The 20,458-nt window shown below is 41.4% G+C and overlaps 1 protein-coding gene across 4 annotated transcripts in view; it reads left to right on the top strand.

The window, feature by feature from the left end:
- The window catches only part of LOC111862442 (tyrosine-protein phosphatase Lar), an 805,060-nt gene that overhangs the window by 718,815 nt on the left and 65,787 nt on the right, over positions 1 to 20,458 (top strand). For all 4 annotated transcript variants that reach the window (XM_023847834.2, XM_023847833.2, XM_033750665.1 and 1 more), the window contains one exon: positions 16,354 to 16,554. In XM_023847834.2, coding sequence (XP_023703602.1) covers positions 16,354 to 16,554 — 201 coding nt within the window. The remainder of the gene's footprint in view (positions 1 to 16,353; positions 16,555 to 20,458) is intronic.

Raw genomic sequence — 20,458 nt, 5'->3', positions numbered from 1 at the left:
TTTAACTGTACTTTCTCCAAAACATCTCTGCTGGTGCGTTATAGCTTGTCTAGGCAACCAGGAGGTAAAAAAAATGATAAAGCTATCTCTATAATAGACCATGGAGGCTCATAAGGTTGTGAGACTTCTAGGCTTCCACATTTTCTAGACAATTGACTCACAGATGGTGATGAGTTTGTCAGCCTTACGCGCCGGCCGCATTTTACCCCCAGAAAGATTCCTGGTACTCATTTCTGTTAGAGGCTGAATCGAACCCAGGAACATAATGCGGCTGGAAGGATTGGAACAATTGAAAAATCCGTTAGCCTCATCGGGAATCGAACCCGCGACTTTCTGGCTTGTAGCATAATGCCTCAACCAACTACGCTACCGCGTATAAGTAGGCAACCTTACGGAAAGAAAATCCCGTGTGTCGAATGGGATCCCCAACAAGGCTGTTTGCTTCCTATAATATAGGATCTAATAACATTCTAATGAGAATACAGTGATGTGCATAACATATTCAACAGACGGCCTATTTTGTACGCATGTAATATTTCTTCTTGTCTCATTTTTCATATGGCGTTTCGTAGTTGCTTTCTCCCCCCCCCCCATCATGGAATCGTTTCCCTTTGGTCTGCTTCTTTGGTCTCGTCTGTAAAGAAAAACGTTTGCGCATTATTGTTCTATTGTTTTTGTTTAGTTGCGTATGATTTTTTATTCATTATGTTTTCATTTCCATCTGTTCGTAACAAAGACATTCTTTTCTCCTTTTTTACTCACTTATTTTGTTCAGCATTTCCAGTTATATTTTTACTTCATGGTAACGTGAACACGCTCGGGGATATTATTTTTTACGAAGTTGGTAATATAATAAATTACAATTTTTTTGTTAAGTTTGCAGCAGAGTGCCATGGGGCAAAGGCGGCTTGCGTTCTCGTTAAAGGTATACCAGCATCATAATCATCGGTGGACAGATTCATAAAAGTTACAGGAGGCAAGCAGAATGTTTAGGGGTGGGACATGAAGTGGTTTCCATGCGATATCCTGACAAGTGTTTTATTACGTCAAGAGCCTCAGAATGTTTCCTAAGGGCGCATGAAATATCCATTAGCAGAAGCACTTTGTACTTGTTACAGCTGCCCCACCAGAAAAATGTCAGTTTTAATACCCTTCCATTTACTCCCATTCAAGGTGGCATGTTATTTTTAGTAAATGTTGATATATTTAATCTGCTATTGAAACAAATTATACGTTATCCTCATTTAGTTACTTAGACTTTTGCGTCATTATTAGAAAGTTACGAGATTCTATTTTTTAATATACTGTCACGTGATTGACAAAATGGGGTTTGGGTTGGTAACTGAATGTATCATACACTTAAACAACTCGTGACTACACTTTACGAATCACAATCACACAAAGATTAGTGTCGTCGCTACGCTGCTTGGTAACGTCTTCCAACAGTGGGCGATCTTCTCCCGGGCTCACGTCCTCGCAGGCTGGCGGCCATCTCACACCAACCTTCTGCTCTTCCGTCTGCCGTCTCAGAACTCTCCCGTCAAGTCAGAGAGAGAGTTACTTTACGACTGGCGGTTTACCGCCAATCAGCTCGTCTTGGCGCCAAGCCACTTGAGACTTACGACCAGAGATTCTTTTTCAGCTGAATTATTACAGTCATACTCCTCTCTGACGAGAGAATTGGTTTGTCTCTTATGAATATGCTTGGTCTTTCATCAGGTGTACGTATCGAACACATGGCATGTTATTGAGAGTTCTTCCTCTTGCACTATATACAAGTATACAAGCCCTCTGTCAGTACAGACTTTGCAAAGCAGATCTTGTCTTACGTATCTTATGCTACAACGGCAGCTTAATCGTTTGAACAGTCGTAAGCTTGACCACCGCCAAATTATAAGCCTCTTATATTTTCTCTGACGGTAAGTCGCCCAGTCTATCTTGATATAAAGCACCCATCTGGGGCCCAAGACCAGATTTTTTCTACTGTTAGACAGTTGCGGGTTTGTTGATGTGGGCGTTCTCTCTGACAAGAGGACGGGTCTGTCGTTTATAATTGTTGCTGGTCCTCGCCAACGCAGTCATTCTCGTGGTCCGAATCCCGTGGGACTTGAGACCATATTTTACTGTCCCAAATTCGAGACTTACTTTTCGTCGCCTCCTACGACTCGCAGGGTGACGGTGGAGGTATTTGACATCGCCTCCAAATCGAATTGTCTGACGAGAAGATAGTCCTCGTTATATGGCCTCGGTATGAACCGCACAGAAAACATCGCTTCCATTGTGTGCATGTCTGTTGCGGCTATCACATGACGGCTACCGACGCATTACCTATCAACGGGCATGTTTTCAGAGCCGTTCCCTAGTAACGGCTCTCTGCTGGCTTCACAATTCTGGCTTTCAGCAGACATGCCACAATACTTACGGTATTCATACGCCGTTGGGAAATTGAAGCAGCCTTACACAGGTTGCCTACACGAGATGTGACGCAATCTGGTTCTTAGAAGGGATGGACTTTTTAATAAATTGTTTTAAACTCAATTTAACTATGAGACGGTGCGGTATATTTTCTGCAGGGGTAGAAGTTATCAGAGAGATGGGTTAGTGAGCATGTTGGCTTATCGTTAACGTTCTAAGACTCTGTGTTCTTAAGGTGTTTCGTTCGAATCCATGTCACGACTCCGGCTGTCCTACCTGAGGTTCTTCTCTTCTTGAGGCGTTTCGTTCGAATCCATGTCAGAATTCGGCTGTTCTACCTGAGGTTCTTGTGTTCTTAAGGTGTTTCGTAGGGCCGCGCCATAACTCAAGCGGTTAGTCGCTGGCTTCCCACCGCGGCGGCCCGGGCTCGATCCCGGGTCTGGTCAAGTGGGATTTGTGGTGGACAAAGTGGCACTGGGGCAGGTTCTCTCCGAATACTTCGGTTTCCCCTGCCAATCTTCATTCCACCAATTGCTCCGCAATCACCCTCACCTATCATTTGGGGCTGGTACAATAGGCCAGAAGTGGCCGCAGTACAAGGGACTTAGTCCCACCCCACTAGCAGTAGAAAAAAAGATGTTTCGTTCGAATCAGTGTCAGGACTCCGGCTGTCCTACCTGAGGTTCTTCTGTTGTTAAGGTGCGTCGTTCGAATCTATGTCAGGACACCAGCTGTCCTACCTGAGGTTCTTTGTCGTTAAGTCCCTCCAGGAAATTCCCGTGATAGTGCCTCAAAAAGCCACGACATCCTCCTTCCAAATCCCTTCCACAAAGTTAATCCAGAGGAGGCTGCCTCACTAGTGAGTCAGCCGTAGTTAGTGAAAGTATTTAAGCCCCGAACAAACACTGTAATGAAGAGCACTATCATCTGGGATATATCAGACGTTTCGGAGGAACATCACCTCCATCTTCAGGTTCCAAGAATAAGCCGAGCAGCGTGAAAGCAAATGGCAAGCACATCTTATTGGATTATTCTTCAACGCTGAAGTGGAGACGTTATTTTCCTCCGCAACGTCGGTTGACTTTCGACGGACTACGCGGCTTTACATCCCAGAAGATAGTACTGTCCATAACCACAGCTGTGAGAACGTCAAATCCTACAGACACTACGATATTTATTCATGTGTGACTACTTTAAGTTGCAGATTTAATGGCTCTGTATTGTACAAGCTTTCTGGATTGTATCCTGCTGTGTATTCAGTAGTTACGCGAACTGGCCCGTCAACACAACATAGAGAAGGTCATCTTCAAGGTGGACACAAAATAGATGTTGTGATGTCTCTACTCGCATATTGTAAGCAGGTATATGCCACGTGTTTCGACCTTTACATAGGCCATCGTCAGGCACATTCCATAAAACAAACTTTAACTTAGTTGAACTTATATGGATCCATATTATGGAAATTTTATAGTTGTGCTTATTAACTTTTTAACCTTTAACAACAACTTACTTCGCTTTATTCACTTATATATTGTTTGCATTCTTTAAGGTATATTCGCTAATAATCACACACTCACTCACTCACTCACTCATGGAGCTGAGCCCTTCATGAGAAGCCGCCAGTTGTGCAGCTACTCAAGAACTTCCCAGCATTTTATGGAACCCGAAGGTTCATTAGCGTGTTCACGAGAGCCCTCCACTGGTCCCTATCCTGAGCCATATCAATCTAATCCATATCATCCCAGCCTATCTCTCTAAGATCCATTTTAATATTGTCCACCCACCTACGCCTTGGCCTTCCCAGTGGTCTCCTTCCTTCTGGCTTTCCAACCAATATTCTATATGCATTCCTCTTCTCCCTCATTCGTGCTGCATGCCCTGCCCATCTCATCCTCCTTGACTTTATCATTCTAATTGTACTCGGAGAATAGTACAAGTTATGAAGCGCTAACAATCACAGCTACAGATAATTGCATGATATGGATCAGTATTAGGACAACTAAGCTCAAGTAAGTTAGGTTATGTTTTGTCTGATGCTGACGAGCAGAGACATCTGCCTTGAATGTATCCATCTTCGTGTTGCGCTGACGGTCCAGTTAACGTAACTGTGTATTGTGCCACATTGTATTCAGAGTTTTCATTGTCACATTATGATTTACGTTGTTTAAAGTCACAGTAACCATAGCAACGCACAATAATGAAGATCACGTCATGAGGCCATTTTGACGTGTTTGTGTTGCCTGAATGGAACTATCGATCAAGGTGGCTGGAGAACGTGTAAAGCAAACAGAAGGATGCAGTGGCCAGCGGAGGGATATGTATGACGCAAGAATAGGACTTGCCGGTATCTTGTGATTAATAGTTCGTATACGCGATTATGACGTCATCGCTCTTCCGGCAAATATGGACTCTGTGATCTGTTTCCTCCGAAGTAAAGTTGAACCGGAAGGGGGGTTGTTTGTGTTGCAGCCATTCTTATAAGGTTCAAGAATAAATCTTCTGAGACGCGAGGACATATAGCCTGATTTGCCTACGGTTCGAAGGAACCTGCTGTCTCCATCTTCAGGGTACAAGATGTATGTATTCAAATTAATAACAAAAACGTCAAATATTAAACATTTTCTACCTTCAAAAATTATTCTTTGTTTCTGAGTCGGTATAAGCTCGTGTGGAGGCGGGGTCCAATGTCTCCACCGCCGCCCTGCGAGTCGTAGGAGGCGACGAAAAGGAAACCCAGTGCCTGGGGGTATAACCGGGCCACTCTGTTCTTAAGGAATATAAATACGGGGACCTGGCCCTACAGGTTGGGGGAGTCTCGAATCTGAGACAGTAAAATGTGATCATGTTTCCCGCGAAACTCGGACCTGAGAATGACTGCGCTGGCGAGGACCAGCAACAATTGTAAAAGACAAAAACACATGTTCTCGTCAGAGAGGATGTTATATAGGGACTATAACCACGAGTGTTCAGTTGGAAATAAAGATCCTGATTGTTGTTCTCAAGGTACTTGGTGCTAAGACGCACTGATTGTCGGCAAGTCGCCAGTCGTAAAGTAACTCTCACTCTGAGTAGGTGTAGTGACTAGATCACGCTCTGAACAACGGAGGAATGTAGGTTCGATTCCCCGATAGGTACTGATGTGTCTTCTGCAAAGCGTTCAGATCAGACGTGGAGCCCGCCCAGCCTCCTTTACAGTGAATATGAGGGCCTGTTTCCCTGGGTACAAAGCGGCCGGCACATGAAGCTGGTGACTCACTCGATCTACCTCCGAAGTTAAGAATATGTAAAGCTATACCTCCAGTCCCCCTATTTGTATTATTTCATGGCCCTTAAGCACAGTCAACTTTGCCTATATTTTTTACTTATTGTCAGAGATGAAAGAATGTCCGAAAGCTGTGTTACATGAAGTGATATAGTTATGAATATTGTTCTCATAAATACAGTATTATGAGAAATTGATGAACCGGACTGCTCTCAGTACGGTAAGAAGTGTGCTAAGAATGAACTCTCGTTAATAAATGTTTCCCCTAGATTTTATTGCATTTATTCCATGGAGGAAAAACAAAAGGAAGAAGCCATTTTCGGGAAAACGTTGCTTTGATCACACGGATATATCATTTTCAATTACGCATGTCTTGAAGGCTTCTGTAAGGAGACAAGCAATTTTAGGTGAGTGCTTCTGGAAGAATAGAAAGGAACGAGTTGAATTACGATAAAACAAGTATAAATACGTAAAGAAAGAGAGTTGTAAAGGAACTGGCACGGAGGGCAGCACGTCTGTATAGCTACCTCCTCTCTTTATATACGTTCCTGATACTGCAGTCGCATTTCTGAGCTAATCCCAGGAATTATGAAACCGACTTCCGCCTTTTATCCCATGTTACTTTATATAAATTCATGGGCCTGACGTTAATCTATCCCCTGTAGTAATAAATTTTGAAACCTAATTGGTTAGCGTAGCGGAAAACCTCAGAGAGTGTTTAGTTCAAGTCCCGACCTGGACATGACAAATCTTATCTGAGGTGGTTTGCGGTTTTCATCAGTACCTCCAGCCGAATGCTGGGATAGTGCCTCGATTAAGTCACGATCATTTCCTTCCAATTTCCTTTTAATTCATTATTCGTTTATTAATCACCGTATTTGACGCCGTATTGTCTGGATACCGAAAGGGTCTTAAACCAAAAACAGTGACAACTTTTGAAATGTTTAACTGGAATTCGGTATGAATCGACCTCTTCAAGTCAAAACATAAAATCTTCGAACTAGGAGTTCACAGTTCTCAAATGTTTCACGTTTCGTGTGACGTTTCTGTGTCGTTTTCGAATGATATGTTTCTCTGCGAAAAATACAACGTCAGTATCATCGTAAAGAAGATCAGTGATCAGACTGACCCACCGTCAAGTGTAGCTGCTGGACGTGAAAGTTAAGGGATGAATCCTGTCTCCGGAGAGCCTACGTCACCGGCAAAGTGACGTCATATCCCCTGTCTCATTACTGTGACATCTGCTGGGAAAAGAACAAGAGATATTCGCTTTACAGTGGTGACGTCAAGGTGGCCGGCTTGAAGACTAGGAGACTGTGCCTCGTAGGACTCTATCGATCTCTGTCGCATTTTGCAAGGGGAAAAAAGAAACAAGATTGTAGAAGTCAGGTTATTTGTAAATGTGTAAAGGACAAAGAGAAGCGGAAACAGTAAAGGTGGGAAAGGTAGTGACACTCGCTTCCGTTGCGGACAACTGGCGCAGTCAGTATCGAGGCTATATGGCGGTCGATGATAAGATGGTGGAATGAGAGAATTGGCAGGGGAAACCGTAGTACACAGAAAAATCCCGCCCTAGTGCCACTTTGTCCACCAAAAATCATACATGACCTGATCTTGGGATCCAGCATGTTTGACCGTTGCGGGAATACGGCTACTGACCGCCACAGCTGTAGCACAGACGTTTTCAGGGTGTGTAGCCCCTTTACTGGCGCAGTGTTTGTCTTTGACAGTAATATCTAGAATTAAATAACACTTGTCAACAAGCTGACTAACTGACTCTTTCCATGGAGCCCAGTCCTTGAGAAGCAGCCAGTCGCTTAGCCATTCAAGAATTTAACATTTTATGGAACGCGAAGGTTCATTACTATGTCCACAAGAGCCCGCCACTGGTCTCAACCCAGAGCCAAACGATTCTGGACCATTTCAGCTCCTTGTCTCTCTCTCTCTCTCTCTCATAACCATATTAATATTATCCTAGTCTGAAAATACATACACTGTGTCTAAAATATCTTTAAGTTTGCGTCTTCACCAGATAGTGACATATTTCGTTGTGTGACCGTTAGAAAACTGTTTTCACAATGCGGTAGAAACTGAAATCCCCATACCAGAGATCCCATTGAACACGCAGGGACTTTTCTTTCCGTCAGGTTCGCTACTCAAGGTGTGGCGTAATATCAGAGATGTTTCAGTCAGACAGTAGTTTTTTTGTGTGTGTGTGACGGCATTCTATAAATCAGTTTCATTACACTTAAAAAGGGTCTACATGTTTCTGAAACAGACATTCATAGTTATTTTATTACAAGGTTTGGTAAATTAATTTATTCTGCACGCAAACTCCGTGACTCTTATTCCCACAGACACAAACTTTTTCTTCCAGCGCCAAAGTTCGCGTGTGTCGTACACGGTATAACCATGCGGCGACACAAATCGTGTTACAGAACACGTATAAGGCTCGGGCGGATGTGACAAACACCCGAGGCTCTTCATTAAGGTGTAGTCCACGCTTTGTGGGTGGAAATTTCAGTAAATATTAATAATACTAAGTTCTGGCTACCACGTTGTCTTTATGTAATACTTAAAACCGCTATTGGGGATTTACCATCGTGTGGGCAGTCTTGCCGACGTTTCAGATGTACATACTGTGCATTGCGTGGCCTTTATAAAGGCCGTTTCTTTCATTTCAACGACTTCTCCGTCTGCATTACCCCTATTGACCCCGGACGCGGTACCAAACCCTAACTTTTGAAACATGGACTTTCATACACAGATATTACCCACCCTACACTTATACCCTGAAGTTGGAAGCAGAATGTTCCCCCGAAACGTCGGCAACTTGCCCTGTGATCTGAAATGAATGTAACTTGGGGAGTATGCCCTTAATCTACCGAGCAGGTTGATTCAGCGGTACGGCTTAGACGTGTATTCGGATGGCGCCCGGCTAGAGTGTCAGCCGATACATTCTTTATGTTTTTCCTCAGGCCTCCTGAAGTATGTTGGGATAGTACCTCGATTTCCGCCGCTTCATTCCAAATACATACTTTCCACTTCAACCATCCTACATCCGACGCTATATAATCTTGTTACTGATGAAAGCTAAAGTTGTCTAGTGGTCAGAGTTCCTGGCTACAGATCCAGAGGTCCCGGGTTCGATTCCCAGCGCTGCCAGATTTTCTGAGTAGTGGGTCTGGAACGGGCTCCACTCAGCCTCGTGAGGATAACTGAGGAGCTATTTCAAGGAAATTGCGGCTCCGGTCTAGAATACCAGGATTAACGGCTGTCGACATCCGTAGTGCTGACCACGTGACACCCTCTATCCACAAAATTTGGCACTAACTTCGCCGACAAGCGGCGATCGCTCGGTCGGTATAGTTCGCTTGCGGACTGAAACCACGGAGTTTGTGTATGGTCTTCGAAGCCTGAATTTGTTGGGTACGACCGTGGCGAATTTTAAGTGACTATCCCAAGTGTGTACTCCATTTTGTTTTGCTATGTTACCAGCAGTTTCGCCATTTTGTGAACAGGAATGCGTTCTCTTTATTCACTCTCCCCTCCTCATAACATTAAGCAGTTACACGAGAGAATAGAAAGCGAAAAAAGAATAAAAAATCACGGAGGCTTCAGCTACGGGAAAACACCCACAAAGTACCGACAAAAAATGTAATAGCAATTAGTGGTAAATTAATTCTTTGAAGGGAGTTTGAAATAAGGGTCGAATAGGTTCGTGGAGATGCGTCTCCCCTTCACCCCACTTCCCTTAAAGTGTTTGTTGAGCGGATGACGAACTGGCACCCTAATAAAATGTTACATCAAAGTGGCGTTCCCACCCCTTTCCCACCCCCTTCATTTCCTAAAAGCTCGTTGGATACGGTGGGGATGACTCATTGATTGATGGTACCGAAGATACACAGCAGTGTACAGTCGCACGTGGGCGTTCTGTCCCGACATCAAGAGCGTCCTATTATAACTAACTCCATGGAGCAGTCCTACTGACGGTTGAAAGTACTACTGTCTCTGGAAGTGACACCACGTAGTCCGGTAAAAATGGTCACCGACGTTTCGGAAGAACGTGCTTGCTTAGTTTACTCTTCGAACCTGAATATGAAGGCAGTACCTTCGTCCGAAACGTCGGTGAAATACATACGAAAAGGTATTACTCTTCGTAATTGTCGCCTCAAGAAATTCCCAGCATTTTACGGAACTCGTAGGTTCATCACCATGTTCACAAAAGCCTGTTAGTGGCCTGAATTCTAAACAAGATTAACCCCATTCCACATAATCCCATCCTGTTTCTTTACGATCTATTCTTATATTATCTTTCCATCTATACCTAGGTCTTCCAACTTATCTCGTTCCTTTGTTTTCCTGTCATTTCTCGTCTTTCCTGAATGCTACATGACCAGTGCATCTCATTCTCCTTGATTTGACGATTCTAATATTCGGCGAAGATTCCGAATTACTGCGTTTCTCATTTTTGCTGTGTAAATATGTCCGCCGATGACAATTTTATATATTTAATAAATAACTGATAGACTCAAATTGTCAATAAAATCAGTTGATATTTACTACACGTTTCGGTCATTTACGACCATCACCAGGCGTTTATAAACAACAAAATGTGACCACGTTCATTACTAGACTACGTGTCACAGTGGATCCGTTGCTAACAGTCTTGTCATACACAAGTTTTTGCATAGAATTACAGCATTTAGATATATTGAAACACTTGTCTAAAATTAGGGAGCTGCGCGGTCTAAGGCATGAACTGTCTTTGCTCGCTTTGACGCTAGGATCGTGGGTTCGAATCCCACTCGGGGCATGATATTCGGTGTGTATATGCGTTTATTCTCTGTTTGTGTGGTCCTGTGTTTACGTAGCTGCCTTGCGACGGGCTGATCACTCGTCCAAGGAGTCCTACCGACTGTGTGAAAAAGATTACGAAACTGGAGAAGAGACCAGGGCCCTGAATGTGCTGGAAGAGCCATTGAAAAAAAGTATGAAGGCGGTTTTTGTGGTGGAATGGATGTGCGTGTATATATGATGTTTTCGAACCCTTTGTGCTTTATGGAGACGTGGGTGTTATACGAATGTGCATTGTTGGTGCTAATGGTCGCACGTATTTTTTTTGGTGGTGGGGGGAGGTTGAATTGTGATATTTCGAATTTTTTTATTCTTTAGAGTAAATTTTTATGTTATGTGGGTATATGTTGGTGGCAATGGCCCTGTGCCATCTTGTTTTGGTGCTTTGTCTGAAAAAAGAAAAAGGATATATTGTGAGGATGTACCATAAAAAGAATGTGACACAGCTACATCCAGTATTTCGTGGTGTCACTGGATGAAAAGTTCCCTGTTTTAAAGATATGGTCTTCGTTTTGCTCTATCCTGTTAATAAGGATACCTATGCGATTTGTTTATCTCATATTGGCATTTGTTTTATCATGAATTATGTTCTCAGCTCCCCGCTTGCTCTTCATAAAGCCTACAATCGACGCTTCAGTGACTCCAGGAGAACTTCGTAAGGTCGTTAATGCAAATACTACACTTTTTTTTTTGTATCTCCATACGCGGACGTGAAACGGCGTGAGGAATGCAACTCACGGAGATAAACGCGCATGGCCAGACGTACGAGTTGCTGCGTTCTCAAGGTCGCCCGCAGTCGAACTCACCGCTCTCCGTTTCTGTTGCGATTCTTTTTCTCGGACTAGCGTCACAACAGCGTGGCCCCATGCGTACCTCTTCTTACAGTTCTCAAATTTGTAGATCTCTTGAATAATTTGTTTTAATACGGAGAATTAGGTATACAGCGTAGTACTGACGGACATTCATAAAACTTGGTTACCTCTGGTTGTGCATAAAATTTCAAAAGTACGTAATCTTTCAGAGATTATAGAATGACACATTCACTTTCTTGTGATGTATATTTTGGTGCGCGGGTATTTACTGTCTACAAAACTACGCATGGTCATAAGACCGTGATCTTAAATTACCAGCATGACGATAGGTAAAACATTTATTATGTCCCTTTCTTATGTAGCAGTTTCAATTACAGTTCGGTATGTATTTCAGATTCTTGATTAATTCTATATGCGTTGTTTTGTTTCATCCTCCATACGCCTTCATGTGATGGTACTTCAGCTAAGAGAGCCTTTGGGAATCTCCTGTTGAACGCTTCTAATATGCCCTCAGGAGTTTCGATTTGGGGCTTGAAGATAGTCTAGAAATCTGTTGAATTTAATCAGGTATTATTTCACATTGTAAGTACGAACTAGAATTCAATTTTTATCATCAATTTATGTATCATTTAAACCAGAATCGATTAATCTCGTTCCTCTTTTTGTATTGTTCGATATCGTGCGATCTCTGAGCGATTTCCTTAACGTTTCTCTGTGCAGTTAGAGAAGGCCATGGCAACTCGAATTAGGCATTATTACGAAGAAGGTGTGGAGTGTATGAACGAAGAATTATATAAAAGAGTAATGTAACATTTAAGTGAAATCCGTACAGTACACAATTTCGAGTTACCATAGCAACTATTTGTCGAGAGTTGTCACGTTACATGAACGGAAGGTACGTAATAGGTCATGAACAAGCAAACAGTATTTGCTTTGGTGTATTGTGTCTATTCTGTGAGTACTGGTAATATTTTGACGTTAATATCTAAAATGTATTATACTACACTTGGTCGTCGACTTACGACCGACTTCCATTCTGACTGACAGGTCGTAAGTCGATCTGGTTGTATGTCGGCCATATATTTATTAACAGTATTTTTTAACCTTTCTAGTCTTTTTATCATCTTTATAATTTATTTTTTAAAACTTTTACATTTTAATCATTTTTTTTTTGGTCGTAAGTGCGGCCGGTCGTAAGTCGACGACCAAGTGTATATAAAGGGGATGGTTTCAGATCGACTGTTTTTGTGTTTTGTTCGTGGGAGATGGCGTTAAACGTTGTCCTCAACTTATCATTCGATAGCATATAAGACTGGAAATCAGTTGACATTAATAGTACGGGCGTTTATATAACGTAAAGATAAAACTTCCTGCAGAATTCTCTGCGGGTATGCATTACTGTATCTCGCGGACCAGAAAATTGAATGTATGCCTATGTGTCACACGGACTTCGAACTCATTATCTCTGTGTTCGAGAGACCGTACGTAACTTGTTTGACCAGACTGTCTCTGTGACCGGGTACCCATTATAATTACTGTTGCAAATTTGTTGTCCAAGAATTAACGCAAAATGCACATCATAAAACTTACGGGTTCAGTCGATAATGGAATCTTGATAGGTTGGTCGTGCTATATGCTGAATATAGATTGGTAACATAATTACTTTGTTTTAGCGTCCCAGCCTCCCTCTCTTCTCACTGCTCGCGCCCAGTAGGTAGCTTCGCCATGAAAAGCAGGGCTGGAATAAATTACCCGCGGGAGTTGGCAGACTGTAATAATATTACCTTCTACCAGTAGGAGGCAGCACTGTAACCTCCACGTATATTCCAGAAACAATGCAAAACAGTGATTCAAGCCGATAAGTGTGTCTCAACATCTCGGGCCAGGAACCCCTACTACTAATGACGTACTAGTAGTGTCACAGAACTAAGGAACATTGTCATGATGAGAACTTCATTTTGCATTCTTTAACGGTGTTCTATAGTTGTTTAAATAAGTTAAAATATGTTATCCGTTTTGCAGTGCCTGTTTCTTTTATTATTATTATTATTATTATTATGTATGTATATTATATATGTATATGTATTATATGTATGTATATAGTTCAGTCTTCTTTAGATTTATGTTCACAGATTTATTTGTCATATTTGTATTTTGTTTTAATTATTTTCTGTACCTTATATATTCGTGCTAACTTTGTAATTGGCCACTGGGCTGTTAAGTTATTGCACGTAAATAAACATGAATTGAATTGAATTGAATTATTATTATTCTAACTGCAAATGGGGTTTATCCTGTACCGGTGGTACTACAGTAAGACACACATCAAACAAAACACAGCACACAGAACTGCACAAACAATAAAGGACAAACTACACATAATGGACACACTGCAAATTTAATTACAACTACAAATATATAAATTAATATTAATTAAAATAAGAATGCTGTACACTAAATACTAGCACTAATGAAATACGTAATGCCATGAACTGATGCACTCACATTTCATCAGGAACTTCCCTTCATTCCACCTCGCTACACTTACGTACCCTACACATCCTCACCACAGTTCACTTCCCTCCACTTCGCCTTATAGGTGTATCCCTTTCCTAACTCCCTAAAATTACATATATGCAGGAAACAAAACTTCATTTAGCAGTTTTCGTCATAAAAGATGAAAGATTTCAAGAAAATACTCCATGCTACATCTTGAAATCACCAAACGAATCTCTGCTCCAACCAAAAAAAAAAAAACATTCTGATGGGGAAGTTAACACCCGACAATTTTCAACATGTACAATGGAATATTAGACAATGGGCAAAGTCCAAAAACTCAGTAATCCTGAGTAAACTTCCCGTTACCCTATATCCAGGCATCAAGAATTTGCACGTAACTGACAAAAATTTCAAAAACAATATACCATTTTTGGAAAGAAACGGTATAAAAGTTGGGATGAGCGTATGTTTGCACACCACGCGGTAGTTCTCCTTACCGTCCACTAGTAGCGCTACACGTCATGCTCCCTCACGTATTTGCCATCGCAGTAGAGATTAGTCATGTTTTTGGTCTAATTACAATATATACGAAATATTCACCTATCAGTGCTCGATATTCATCATTATCAATGCCTGTGTAGGCTTGTATACGAGTCTGCACGGTATTCTCACTGGCACAGCCCCCATATGTGCCGCATAACTGGGAATTTTCTGTACTAAGGAAAAGGCAGACCATGGGAACTTGGTAACTGGTTTTAACTTCAGAAGTGTGAGGGAGGCACACAAGCAGGCAGGTATGACACTTAGGGTCCTCCAGAGATGTCAGAGTTTCCACTTTTGCCGTGGTATAAAAAAAAAGGCTGTTAGATTTAGTGTAGCCATTTTATATCTGAACAAGGGAACCATTTTATCACAGAAACATTTGCAGGGGAACTACACAATAACTTTAAGAGCACAATGTAATCTGGGAAATTTTTCAGTTGTAGGAAACGGTTATGATATCAAGCACAAATATAATAATTGAAGAAGCCTTTCAGACTAATGAAAGTTCTCAGCAAATAAGAAGAATAAAAAAAATGTCACGTGCCCTTGGATGTTTTGAGAGCGAGGTGTCAAGAGTTCACTCCATACAGAAGTTAGAGTACAGACGATATGTCGAGAGCTGTGTGTGCGTTAATTCCATTACAGTAGTGCTATCACAGAATTAAATTTTATAGTTGAAACTACCAACATTTGGATTTGTAGGTACCAGTCTCGGGGCCATTGCATATCTCTTAGCCGAAACAATTCTGTACAGATTTATTAATCTGTCATTTTGATAGATTTTTACTTAAATCTGACTTTACTTTTCTTAAATTACAGCTGCGTTGTAAAAGAATAATCTTAGTTTAATTTCTTCACAATTTAAGAAGAGGTATAATGCATTCTGAGTCAGAGTATCTCAGTCAGTATAGTGACTGGGCTATGGACTGAGCCACCAGGATTCAATTCCTGGCAGCAGCAAGCGATATTTAACTTCTCTCTAGCATCCAAACCAGCTTTGTCACGTAACCAGCCTTCTATCCCTGGGTACTGGGGCCGTTAAGATGACCACTCACCATCTGTTGCCAATGTGGATGTATACCTCCACCCCCTCCCCAATATGCCTTCCCGGCGTATTGCTTGTTATGCAGGGTGCCCCAGGAGGAAAGGTCAATATTCTGAGAGGTCATAGTATCGGTCATTCTAAGCAAAAAATTGTGTATATACGTGTGTCCTATCTAGAGAGAGGTATTTCACTGTACAGACGAGCAACACGCCATGCCCTCACACAAGTTTCAAAGTGCATTGATGTTGACAATGGAATTTTTTAAATGTATTGTAGTAGGTAATCTGTACCAACTTTGTCACTTGAACAATAAATACCGGTATTAGAAACAGTACGCAATATATCTTACTTATCAACAACATTGGAAGTGTACATATACTTTTTTTTTTTTTTGCTTAGAATGATAGATACTATGCTCTACCAGAATATCGACCTTTCCTCCTGGGACACCCTGTGTAATTAAGTGCATGAAAAACTTCGCTTTCTATAATATTTATAATAGTACATTTACCATTTTGCTATTAATAATATTGCACATTGATTTTTAATGATCCTTCATTCCCTGCAAAAATATATTTTATTTAGTCAGGTCTTTACACAGTATCAAAGTGGACAGTGTTGCCAACATTTCAGATGTATATGCTGCCTTCATTCTCAGAGTTGTGAAGTTTGTTGGGTGGGTGAATGTTCATGTTTACATAGGTTCTTTATCCGGCAGACTCATTGAGGGAAGTTCTGTAGACCAAAACTTACACAAGCATTTTGACCTTTTGACCTTGTGGCAACATTAGCCACTGTCACAGAGTGCAGGTACCTAATGAACAGAATCAACATGAACTATCAAGTCCTGAAGAAGTACCCTGTAAGCCTGTTTGTATGAGGTTACTGATTTCATGATTGTGTATCTCTGTGTGTTTCAGCTGACAAACTACCTGCCGGGTTCCCGCAGATCACGCAAGCACCGAGTACCAAGGTAGTAGAGATCGGCCACAATGCAGTTTTGCTCTGCTCCGCTGTGGGTACCCCTCCACCTCGCATCTCATGGGTTCGAGACATGCTGCCAGTGGACCCCAGCAAAAATTCACGATACAGTATACTAGACACAGGTACCGGCATGCCAGGTACGTTACTTGTAATGGCTGTTTGCAACTAACACCAAGCCTGCAACCAGGTGTTATGAACGTTTCTTGTGGTTGTGCGGCCCCAATATGCAGGCTGAAGGTGACAGCATTTTTGCTGTTTCTTTTATTGAAATACATTGATTATTATACACTCATGTCAGTGCTGTGGCAAAATGTTGTGGGAATTTATTTCCCCATCCAAACTACACATGCAGCTTGTTGTGGACTGTCGTTGGCAATACTGTGTTACAAACATAGGTTAAGAAGTTGGCAAGAACTTAAACAAGTCTTAAATTTTTATTTATTAACTTGCACTGTGTCAATTCAATGGCATGCGGTAGCGTAGTTGGTGGAAGCACTATGCTACAAGCTGAAAGGTCGCAAGTTCAATCCCCAATGAGGCCATTGAATTCCTCAAATGACCTAATCCTTCCAGCTGCACTATGGCCCTGGGGTCGACTCAGCCTCTAACAGAAAAGACTACCAGTAATCTTCCTGGGGTTAAAGTGCGGCCGGTGCGTAAGGATGACAACCTTACCGCCATCTGTGAGCTGATTGTCTAGAAAATATGGGAGCCTCAATGTCTCACAAACATATGGGCCTTTGTGGCTATTACAGGGATAGCTTTTACCTTCTTGTTGTTTCAGTTGTGTCTTAAAATTAAGTCTTTATGATGACAGTTCATAAGGTCCAGGTAATGAAAGAGATGGATGGAAATGTGATACTTACAATAATTCTAAGAATGTAATATATATATATAAACAGCATCTATGGTTGCAGGCTTACTTTCTCAAGATCTTTAGATTATGGTCATGTAAAGCATTAGGTGATTTAATTTTGTACAAAAGTTACGTGACAGGATAGTAGCTGTTCATTCACGGGTGACTATAAGTTGCACAAGAAATCTTCACAAGGATACAAAAACGTAAAGGTAAAGTTGTTCCTGTACATAACTAATTAAGCACTACACCATGAAGGAGGTATATATCCATGCAGAGTAGACCTTGGCCCTAGTTGGAGGTGGGTGGTCAGCTTCACACTGTTGCCACTTTACCCCCGGTACCCATTGGGTAGGAGGCTGGATGGGCCCCAGAATCAGTGTGGACAACATGAAGAAGACAAAAAAATTCGCCATTACCGGGACTCGAACTCTGTCCCCTCAGCCGTCCAACCCATAGCCAGTTGTTATACTGACTGCACCAACCTGGGTCCCACAAAGAGACAAAAGGGAATTCAAATGCTGGAGTAACGTGAAATAATCTAATACATATTCTACTGAACATCTTGATTGTCTGTCCAGAAAATGGAGACTTTCTTGCAAATGTTGGTAACTGAAAGGGGACAGTCATAATCAGGTTGACCAATCTTACGATTCAGTCTAATTTTCCCACCAGCAAAACTAATTTATGATCTATGAGATCACAGTTTTCAATATGCCATCTTCAGTCATATAAGATTTGAGGCTTTTGTGGCACTGAAGGATTACATTATGGTCTGACTCATGACCCCCTGTAACCTTATAGGTGCTTACCAACGTTTCAGAGGAACATGTTGCTTCCGTCTTCAAGGTCTCTGCCCTAAAGATTGCGGCAGCACGTTGCTCATGAACATCAGTAACATCACAACTATACATTTCCATGCTGCAGATGACCACACTCTAAATCTTCAGTATTGAACATGACCATAGTCTTGTAATGATCTTGCACTGACCTCTCAGAGTCTTTGAATCACTGCTATGTGCATATTTGGTTGTCTTGTGCTGGTGGTTTCATGCTACAGCTACATGCACTTCACCTTAATGATCCACTCTGCTTTATTAAATCATACATCTGTTGCACCATTACAAACCAATTAGGTATTACTTGCTTCATGCTGATTGTAAATGGACTTGTATGCTTTTGCTTCCTTACAAACACAGTCATGAATTCCTTAACTAAATATGTACAGTTATTGTGAATGCTTGTGTGTTCTTATCAGAAGCTTCGTTATTGGAATTATTCATGATAATTTTTGGATTCATCACATAGTTTCCTTCCCTTAAAAGGGCTACAGGGTGCCCTCACTGTGTATGCAGTGCACAGACTCTAGTGTTAGCTATATTTTTAATGGTGAAGGTAATAGACTTATTTTTAATACATCAGTTTGTTACAGTATGATGTTCCACACACACAATTAGAACAGGATTTCACTGCTCCAGCTGCATTATCACAGTTCTTTTCCCCATGGATGTGTATTTGTTTCTTTGTATACATGTGATCCATTGCTTTTGTTTTCTTCAGACTAAATATAGAATTTAGTTGCATCTAGTTTGTACAGTATACTTGTAGTAGGTGCCAAACTGATGCATGAAAATGGAGGGATGCCAGCTGTCAGAATAGCTAGCATATAATACCATGTAGTCCAGTGAAAGTCAGCTGGCATTTTGGAAGAACAGTAGTGATTGCTAGGCTTGCCTCCAGCTTCATATTGGTTTCTAACTCTACTTACTCTACATCCCTGAAGATGGAGGTAACTTATTGCGCCAAAACGTTGGTTGACTTTCACAAAAAGCATGACATTATATCCGAGAAGATAAAATTCTTCATAACCACCACTGTGAGAATCTCAAATCCTACACAGTGGGTTTCTTTACTCAAAAGAAAATGTCTAAAAATATGTGTTTCTTTGACCCTTTCTCTGCATATTATTTTCTACACGTTTTCCTAAATTAATGCAATTTTAAGGTGAAAGTGCAAGAAGAAACACAATAAACTGCATTTTTATTTCCTGCAGATTAAAATCAAATGACGTAGTGAAGGAAATTATTATATCTTGATGTACACTGAAGTTGAATATTGCATTATATGGTAATGGATGCTTGTTCGACTTTGGTCGAGTACTGAAGCAGTGGTTTTAATAACGCACATATGTCCCAAACCTTCACTCTGCTACTTGACTAAGACTGGAACGTCACATGTGCATTTTTGGGTGTTACCAGGATGACAGCCATAGAATTTGATTACAGACTTATGTTTAAGCTGTACTGATTGCTCTAGAGTTTTCAGCAGAGAAGAATAATTGAAAGAAACTCTTTTAATTGTTGTTATTAATGTCTTAGTGTATTTCCATCTTTTCTCATTTTCAAAAATCCCTGGGGTGGGGGGTTAGATGCCAGGCTTTCTCTGCTTCTACCAGAGCTCATGTGTGCATCACCATTTCCTTTATGTATGCTTCACCGTACACATCAGTTTACCGAACCATACATTACAGCATTCCCTGTTTTTCTCTGAGAGAGGTTCTCTTCTGGGTTCCATTCTGCGGACACTTCTCATGGGACCATTATCTTTTTTCCCATTCTGCTGCTGAGAGGTTATGGGGGAGTCCCATCATCTGGTGAATTCTACAGTGAAAAATGTAAACAAGGGGAAGAACACATACCACACTGTCTTCATGTCAGCCTCTCTTTTTCCAAAAATGTTGAGCTATTCATTTTGTATTTAAGTATATCTCATCTGTCAGTTGGCTTGATTTTTCTGCCGAATTTTGTAATTCTGGGTCTAAGATTTTGTTTTTCAAGTTCATGTGTTTGTGTTAATCCACTTAGACAGCGATGAAATAAAGCGGGTAATGCTCCGTCATATCTAGGAGATCCATGGTTCAAGCCTCGGTATGCAGACTGAGGTTTCGATGATTTTCCTTAGTCCCTCCATGAAAATGACAGGACAGTAACCCAAAGTGGCCCACAGCCATTCATTCCATCTTTTTAACTTCACAGAACAGAGTATTCCTTAGAAGCTAATGGTTGCTCAGCTAGTCAGGCATTATTTGGTACATGAAGGTCCATTCGTTTGTTCACAAGAGCCTGTCACTGGCGCCCATATTGAACCAGATGAATCATTCTGCACCTTCATATTTTTTTAAGATC

The sequence above is a fragment of the Cryptotermes secundus genome, unplaced genomic scaffold (assembly GCF_002891405.2).
Source record: "Cryptotermes secundus unplaced genomic scaffold, Csec_1.0 scaffold816, whole genome shotgun sequence".
Taxonomy (NCBI): domain Eukaryota; kingdom Metazoa; phylum Arthropoda; class Insecta; order Blattodea; family Kalotermitidae; genus Cryptotermes; species Cryptotermes secundus.
The sequence above is the reverse complement of the archived record's forward strand: the minus strand, read 5'-3'. Positions and strand labels throughout refer to the sequence as shown.